The following is an 8341-nucleotide window of genomic DNA, read 5'->3' on the forward strand; positions in this document are numbered from 1 at the left end:
TCCAGAATGGGCAAATCCATAAAGACAGAAAGTAGCTTACAGGCAGACCTCATTTTATTGTTCTTCCCAGATACTATGTTTTTCACAAATGGAAGGTTTGTGGCAACCCTGCATCAAGCAAGTCTATCAGTGCCATTTTTTCCAACGTTTTCTCACTTTGTGTCTCTGTCACATTTTGGTGATTCTCCCAATGTTTCAAACTTTTTCATTTTTATTATATTTGTGATGGTGATCTGTGAGCAATGAGCTTTTTTTTTACTTTTTACTTTTTTTAACTGAAATATAGTTCATTTACAATGTTGTGTTAGTTTCAGGTGTACAGCAAAGTGATTCAGTTATACATTATATATATATATAATTATTTTTCAGATTCTTTTCCCTTATAGGTTATTACAGGATATTGAGCATATTCCCTGTGCTATACAGTAGGTCCTTGTTGGTTACCTATTTTATATATAGTAGCTTGTATCTGTTAATTCCAGAGTGGTGAACTTTGATGTTACTACTATGATTTGATGAAGGCTCAGAAGATTAGCGTTTTTTAGCAATAAAGTATTTTTTAATTAAAGTACAGTATTTTGGGACTTCCCTGGTGGTGCAGTGGTTAAGAATCTGCCTGCCAACGCAGGAGACATGGGTTCAATCCCTGGTCCGGGAAGATCCCACATGCCGTGGAGGACCTAAGCCCGCATGCCACAACTACTGAAGCCCACGCACCTAGAGCCCATGCTCTGCAACAAGAGAAGCCACCACAATGAGAAGCACGCACACGGCAACAAAGAGCAGCCCCCGCTCACCGCAAGTAGAGGAAGCACGCGTGCAGCAACGAAGACACAGTGCAGCCAAAAGTAAATAAATAAATATATATATATTTTTTAAAGTACATTGTTTCTACAAACAATAAATGCTGGAGAGGGTGTGGAGAAAAATGAACCCTCTTGCACTGCTGGTGGGAATGTAAATTGATACAGCCAGTATGGAGAACAGTATGGAGGTTCCTTAAAAAACTAAAAATAGAGCTACCATATGACCCAGCAATCCCACTCCTGGGCATATACCCAGAGAAAACCGTAATTCAAAGACACATGCACTCCAATGTTCATTGCAGCACTACTTACAATAGCCAGGACGTGGAAGCAACCTAAGTGTCCATCGACAGATGAATGGATAAAGAAGACGTGGCACGTATATACAATGGAATATTACTCAGCCATAAAAAGAAATGAAATTGGGTCATTTGTAGAGATGTGGATGGACCTAGAGACTGTCCTACAGACTGAAGTAAGTCATAAAGAGAAAACCAAATATCATATATTAACGCATATTTGTGGAATCTGAAAAAATTGGGAAGGCAGATTCTTAACCACGGGACCACCAGGGAAGTCCTGCTGCTGATTTATTTCATACCTAGTTGTTTGTACCTCTTAATCCCCTACTTCTCTATTGCCCCTCCCCCCCACCACTGGTTTTTTTTCTCCGTGTCTATGACTCTATTTCTGTTTTCTTCATTCATTCATTTTATTTTTTAGATTCCACATTTAAGTGAAAACATACAGTGTTTGTCTTTCTCTGACTTACTTCACTATGCGTAATACACTCCAGGTCCACCCATGTTGCTGCAAGTGGCAAGATTTTGTTCTTTTTCATGGCTGAGTAGTATTCCGTTGTGGTATTTATTTATTTATTTATTTTTGGCTGCGTTGGGTCTTTGTTGCTGCGTGCGGGCTTTCTCTAGTTGCAGTGAGTGAGGGCTACTCTTCGTTGTGGTGCGCAGGCTTCTCATTGCGGTGGCTTCTTTTGTCGTGGAGCACGGGCTCTAGGCACGCGGGCTCAGTAGTTGTAGCACGTGGGTTTCAGTAGTTGTGGCTCGCGGGCTCTAGAGCACAGGCTCAGTAGTTGTGGTACACGGGCTTAGCTGCTCCACGGCATGTGGGATCTTCCCGGACCAGGGCTTGAACCCGTGTCCCCTGTATTGGCAGGCGGATTCTCAACCACTGTGCTACCAGGGAAGCCCCCCACTGTGATTTTAAAGTTGTGGTGGAAGTCAAACATGGGTTGAAGGAAGGATCCGGATCTTGGGGTCATTCCTTGGCTGTGCTGTGCTCTCTAAAGGTTGGAGACATGTGGATTGACCTCCAATGGCTGTGAGGCCCTCTCCTCCGCCCTCTCCTGCAATCAACACCTGACCAGCCTAAACCTGATGCAGAACAATTTCGGTCCCAGAGGGATGACAAAGCTGTGTTTGGCCTTTGCACACCCCAAATCTAATCTACAAACCATCGGGTAAGTCCCCGGCGATGTCTTCTGAAATACGAACCTCCTTCTGCTACAGGCACACTAGTTGGTGGAGAAGCAATTGATCTGAGAAGTTGAGACCTTGTGTCATCAACCAGATCTTTATCCAACCACTAAGTGCCCACCGTGTTCCAGGCACCGTGTTGGGTGCTGCAGATACAGGGCGGGTACGGTGCCTGGTACCACGGGGCTTCCTCTGGGGATGGGTTTGGGGAGCGTGGAGAGATGACATACAAATAAAATGTTTATCTTCAAAAAAAACCTAAAACTAGAATTACCATAGGATCCAGCCATCCCACTTGTGGGTATACACCCAACAGAACTGAAAGCAGGTTTTCGAAGAGATATTTGCACACCTGTGTTCATAGCAGCATCATTCACAATAGCCAAGAGGTGGAAGCAACCGAGGTATCTACTGATGGGTGAATGGATAAATGACGTGTGGTCTGTCCATACCATAAAATATTATTCGGCCTTAAAAGGAAGGAAATTGACACATGCTACAACGTGGAAGAAGCTTAAGGACACTATGCTTGGTGAAATAAGCCAGTCACAGAAAGACAAATACTACATGATACTACTTAGGTCATCAGATCCACAGAAACAGAAAGTGGAATGGTGGGGGCCTGGGGGGCAGGAGACGGGGAGTTAGTGTTTAACGGGGACAGAGTTTCAGCTGGGGGAGATGAAAAGAGTTATAAGAACGGACAGTGCTGATGGTTGCACAACAGTGTGGATGGACTGAGTGCCGCTGACCTGTACAATGAAAAATGGTTCAAATGGTAAAGGTTATGTGTATTTTCCCACCATTAAATGTTTTTAATGTTCAGGATTACTGCTGGTGGTAAACGCTAAGAAGGAAACGAAAGAGTAAGAGAGAGTGACCGGGTGTGGAATTAATTTTGACGATAGAAAAAGTATTTGCTGCTTAGCACCTCATGTTCGTAGACAGAATAGAAGTTCAGGGCACCCCTGGAGGTGAAGAAGTACAGCTGTGATTGAGGGAAGTAGAGACCTGATTGGAGAAACATAAAACTTGCAGCAGCACAGAAGGCCCCTTGTGGTTGGTTGTGATGTATTTATATCAGTCGCAAACTTCCCGGTTGGCTAACTGGTTTCTCCTGTATGGTCCAGCGTACAGCAGGTGGATTTATCCAGGAGTCAAGTTTTGACTGATGGACGTCACCAGAAAGAACACGATGGTTGTGGTGTGAAATCTGAGGGGGAGGGTTGATTGGAAAGCATGGCTCAGTGGATTTGGAGATCTTGATGCAGCCAAAGAGAACAGTTTCAGCGATCACTTCAGCGAGTGAGCTGAAAAGGCAGAAGGCTGTGTTGAAAAGGGGCATATTTGTGTCAGTGACTCAGGAGGCAATGTAGCCTTTGATGAGATAAGCTTGTGACTTAGGGGACTTAGTAGGTGAAGATGAGAAGAGGCTGACCTAGATTTTACTAATGGACCTTTCAGGAGGCTGTTTCCTCATCTGTCAAATGGGGACAATACCATGTGTCTATTTGAATACCTGTTTCTCTCTCCTAGAATATAAGCTTCGTGATGGTGGGGATTTTGCCTTGTTCATCACTGTGCCTCTAAACCCTGTAACAGGACCTGGCACAAAGTCAGTTCTCAGGAAGGAGTTCTTGAATGGATGAATAACCATGTCTGCCTCTTCAGATTGCTATGAGGGACAGGTGCCTGTAAAATCTCAGTGTAGTGTCTGCCTTGTAAAGAGTTCCTTTACAAGGAGGGACTGACTTTCATTCTATGGGGAACACACTGTTTCTCCTCAAGAGTACAAGAGGAAGGACCTCCCTGGCGGTCCAGTGGTTAAGATTCCGCACTTCCAGTGCAGGGGATGGGGGTTTGATATCTGGCCAGGGAACTAATATCCCGCATGCCGTGTGGTGTGGCCAAAATTTTTTTTTAAAAGTGCAGGAGGAGGTTTCAGACCCTTGGTGGGGTGTCCAGGAATTCTGAGGAAGGGAGAAGTGTCAGAAGCAAATTCTCAGAGTAGTAAGTCCCCTTTTTGCTCCCCAGGCTGTGGAAATGGCAATACCCTGCTCGAATAAGAAGGCTTCTGGAGGAGCTACAGCGACTCAAGCCGCACATTGTAATTGGTGACAGTTGGTATTCTTTTGCGGAAGATGACCGGTACTGGTGGAAAAACTGAAGATGTAAAAACCCTCCCCACCCACACTCGCTCTGATGGAGGAACCTTCTGGGGTCCAGCTGTGCCCAGGGGTTCCTTCTCAAAGATGGATAATGATTTCTGATTCTCATAAAGCCCTCATAGGTAGTGATTCTTGTGTGTCCACTTTAACTTGGTCATTGCATTTGCCTGAGGTAGGCTTGTGACCTTCATGTCATAGGACCTCAGTATCTGTGAAATGTCTGTCCTACCAGAGGGCATGGAGAGAGAATCAAATAAACACTGAGCATTTGGAAAAAGCATCCAGTGGCCTTCTTTTTTTTTTTTTTTTTTTTTTTTTGGGCTGCGTTGGGTCTTCATTGCTGCACGTGGGGTTTCTCGGGGCAAGCGGGGGCTACTCTTTGTTGTGGTGCGCGGGCTTCTCATTGTGGTGGCTTCTCTTGTGGTGGAGCACGGGCTTTAGGCGTGCAGGCTTCAGTAGTTGCGGCACGTGGGCTCAGTAGTTGTGGCGCACGGGCTTAGTTGCTCCACGGCATGTGGGATCTTCCTGGACCACAGAACCCATGTCCCCTGCATTGACAGGCGGATTCTTAAACACTGCACCGCCAGGGAAGTCCCTCCAGTGGCCTTCTTGATCAATGTGGGTGTGATTCCAGAGCAAAGGAGGGAGGACTTAGGTCCTTAAAAGTGCCCCCAAATTTTGATAACACAGATCTGCTGGGTTTTTTTTTTTAATTAATTAATTTATTTTTTGGCTGTGTTGGGTCTTCGTTTCTGTGCGAGGGCTTTCTCCAGTTGCGGCGAGCGGGGGCCACTCTTCATCGCGGTGCGCGGGCCTCTTACTGTCGCGGCCTCTCCCGTTGCGGAGCACAAGCTCCAGACGCGCAGGCTCAGTAGTTGTGGCTCACGGGCTTAGTTGCCCCGTGGCATGTGGGATCTTCCCAGACCAGGGCTCGAACCCGTGTCCCCTGCACTGGCAGGCAGATTCTTAACCACTGCGCCACCAGGGAAACCTGATCTGCTGATTTTTTAAAGCACATATCTGAATTTCAAAGTAGGATGTGACTATCATTCAACATCTGAGATATAAACACAAAGCTGAATTTATTGCTTAGTGTAGTAAAGACTGGTCTACCACAGTCTCTCCCTCAAACCAACCCCAAGAGGTAGGTAATATTTTTCCTATTTTACAGATAAGGAAACAGAGGCCGATGGATGTTGACATTTGTCTGGTGTCACAAAAAGTCAATTAGTAATCCAGAGAAAAACTCTTAATTGGAAAAGACATGTGCACCCCAATGTTCACAGCAGCACTGTTCACAATAGCCAAGACAGGGAGCAACCTAAATGTCCATCAACAGAGGAATGGATAAAGAAGATGTGGTACACGTATACACTGGAATATTACTCAGCCATAAGAAAGAATGAAATAATGTCATTTGCAGCTACATGGATTATCATACTAAATGAAGTAAATCAGAAAGAGAAAGACAAATACCATGTGGTATCACTTATATGTGGGATCTAAAATATGATACATAGTTGCATGCATTTTTATTTTTATATTTGCGCCCCCGGAAGGCAGAGCAAGAGGACAGGGAACGTCTCCTGGAAGGCGACCGCTGGCAAATCCAGGGACATCGCCCTGACCTAGTACGTCTGGCCACGGAGTGGGGACCCAGGGTGGGGACATGCTGCCTCCTGGATGACTCTGGGCTCTTCCATTGTCATTTTCTCCAGTTGGATCCTCTCCCCATGTCATGTGATGTAGCACTCCCTTCTACCCACTCTTCACACTTTGCAGGTGGGTAATGTTGGGTCTGTGTGTGGTGCGAAGCCGTGTCAGTTCTGATCCTCTAAGCTGCGAGTCACAGAATTCCTGACCTGAGGTCACTGAGTAGAAGTTCCCCAACGGGTGGGTTTAGTGAATTCAGCAGCACCAGGAGGACAGGAGCCCAACCCACCTCCCTGCCATTCCCTTGAACCTCCCCTGGAGCTCACTAGGTGGCGGTAGAGCGTCATCCAGAAAGGATGGCTCACACGTCCCCAGGGTAGGTGTTTCATCCTCAGCACTGTCGAACTTTGGGGCAGGGTAATCCTTTGTGGTGGGCAAGGGGGCTGTCCTGTGCACGGCAGGACATCGAGCAGCATCCCTGGCTTTTACCGACTAGATGCCAGGTGCACCCACCCACCCCCAGTCCTGAGAACTAAATGGCTCCAGACATTGCCAGACGCTACCTTTGGGGCACAGTCGCCGCCACCCGAGAACTGCCACTCTCCGTTAAACAGAGAAACACCTCCCTCGGAAGCACCGCCACGCCCCGCGGGACAGAACTGCTTCCCTGGCAAGCCCACATCGGCGTGTAATGCTGAGGGTGTGGCCACTTCTTGTTTCCCTCGTAGGAGGACAGCTGTTTCGTAGACCCAAAGGTGTAGCTGCGTTATTCATAGCTGCCAAAACTTGGAAGCAACCAAGATGTCCTTCAGGAGGTGAGTGCATACAAGGTCTGGAGAGGGTAAGCGGCACCTGCTGGCAGAACAGGGATTTGAACCCTGGCTCCTCAACCCTGCATTAGGCTCCTTCCCGGGACAGGAATTAGCTGTCAGTGACCAAGGACCAGGCACTTACAGACACTCCCAGGGATCCCTTGAGACAGTCGAGACAGGCAAGGTCTTCTCTGCACAGAGGAGGAAGCCGAGGGTCAGAGGGGTTAGTTCACTTGCCCAGAGTCACACAGCCTATATGCTGCACCGTGGAAATTGGCCCAGAATCTTTCTTGTCCCAGGGGTAGGGAGAGAATGACTCAATCCAAGCCCTTCCTTCTACCCAAGTGCCAGGGCACATCCCTTCCACCCACCAGGCACGACTCCACCCTCCCTCCCTCCCCCACCTCCGGAAGCGCCCAAGGGCAGGGCTGGATGAGAGGGAAGGGACTGCAGGTATTGGGCAATGTTTTCTCAGCCTTTGTTTACCCAAGCCCGCTCTGGACAAACAACAGCGTCACCCCTCCCTCCTTTGGAGGGGTCTGAGATCTCAAAATAAACTGAACTGCCTCAACCAACTTCCAAGTGAGGCGATGACCACTTGAGAACAGGCTTCTCTGACCTATGATCGCACCTAAGATGTTCTAATATATCCTCCTGGGGAGTCACATCTCTGCCCACCAGGTGGCCATCCGTGACCTTGGTTTTGAGCCCCTGGTTCACCAGGTGAGAACCCGAGGCCCCGAGGTGGGTGGGGGCAGGATCTGCTCAAGGACAGCAAAGCACCAGGGGGAGATTCAGGGCTCAAGGTAGAAGAAACCCCCCCTTCCTCCTTCAGCTCCCCTTCTGCTGGTAAACTCCTCTCTCTTTCTGCGGAGGTAAAAGGAACGTTGAGTCCAGCCGTGGCGTTTGGCCAGGCTGGAAATACTCCCTTAAGATCCCGGGGACGTGGTCCCCAGGACTCCAGCTGAGGGTCCCAGGACACTGGAATTGGCATCAGAGGGCCCCACCCTGAGGACTGACCTGCTAGCAGTCCTCACGTCCCAGGACTGCTGCAATGGTGCTGCAGGACCAGGTCCATCTGGCAAGTAGCACAGCACCTAGAACACAAGAAGCACCAGAAAGCAACTGCCCACCCTTGTCTTCCCGCCAGCCCCCTGGCCGGCTCGTCCAGTGGGGCCCTGGGGGCAGGCAGGTACCCGCTCACCCACCAGAGTCCATCTCCCGCCTCTAGGATAGTTTTGTCGCTAGGAAGCAGTGGCAGGCCAGGGACACTTCCAGCCTCCTCTGCAGTGACATGTGACCCCGTGACTATCCCCTGCTCCCCCGATGGGATCTGAGCAGGGGGACACAGGTGCAACATCCAGGCCAAGTCTTCCAAGAAGCTGGATGCAGGAAGGGGCTGCAGGGGC

The 8341-nt window shown here is 48.6% G+C and overlaps 1 protein-coding gene across 1 annotated transcript in view; it reads left to right on the forward strand.

Annotated features, from left to right (window-relative positions):
* Positions 1-4466, forward strand: part of NLRP5 (NLR family pyrin domain containing 5) — a 31096-nt gene extending 26630 nt beyond the window's left edge. Inside the window, exons 10-11 of the mRNA XM_068528964.1 lie at positions 2113-2283; positions 4334-4466. Coding sequence (XP_068385065.1) covers positions 2113-2283; positions 4334-4466 — 304 coding nt within the window. The remainder of the gene's footprint in view (positions 1-2112; positions 2284-4333) is intronic.
* Positions 4467-8341: the final 3875 nt, after the last annotated feature.

This window comes from Eschrichtius robustus, chromosome 19, assembly GCF_028021215.1.
Source record: "Eschrichtius robustus isolate mEscRob2 chromosome 19, mEscRob2.pri, whole genome shotgun sequence".
Taxonomy (NCBI): Eukaryota; Metazoa; Chordata; class Mammalia; order Artiodactyla; family Eschrichtiidae; genus Eschrichtius; species Eschrichtius robustus.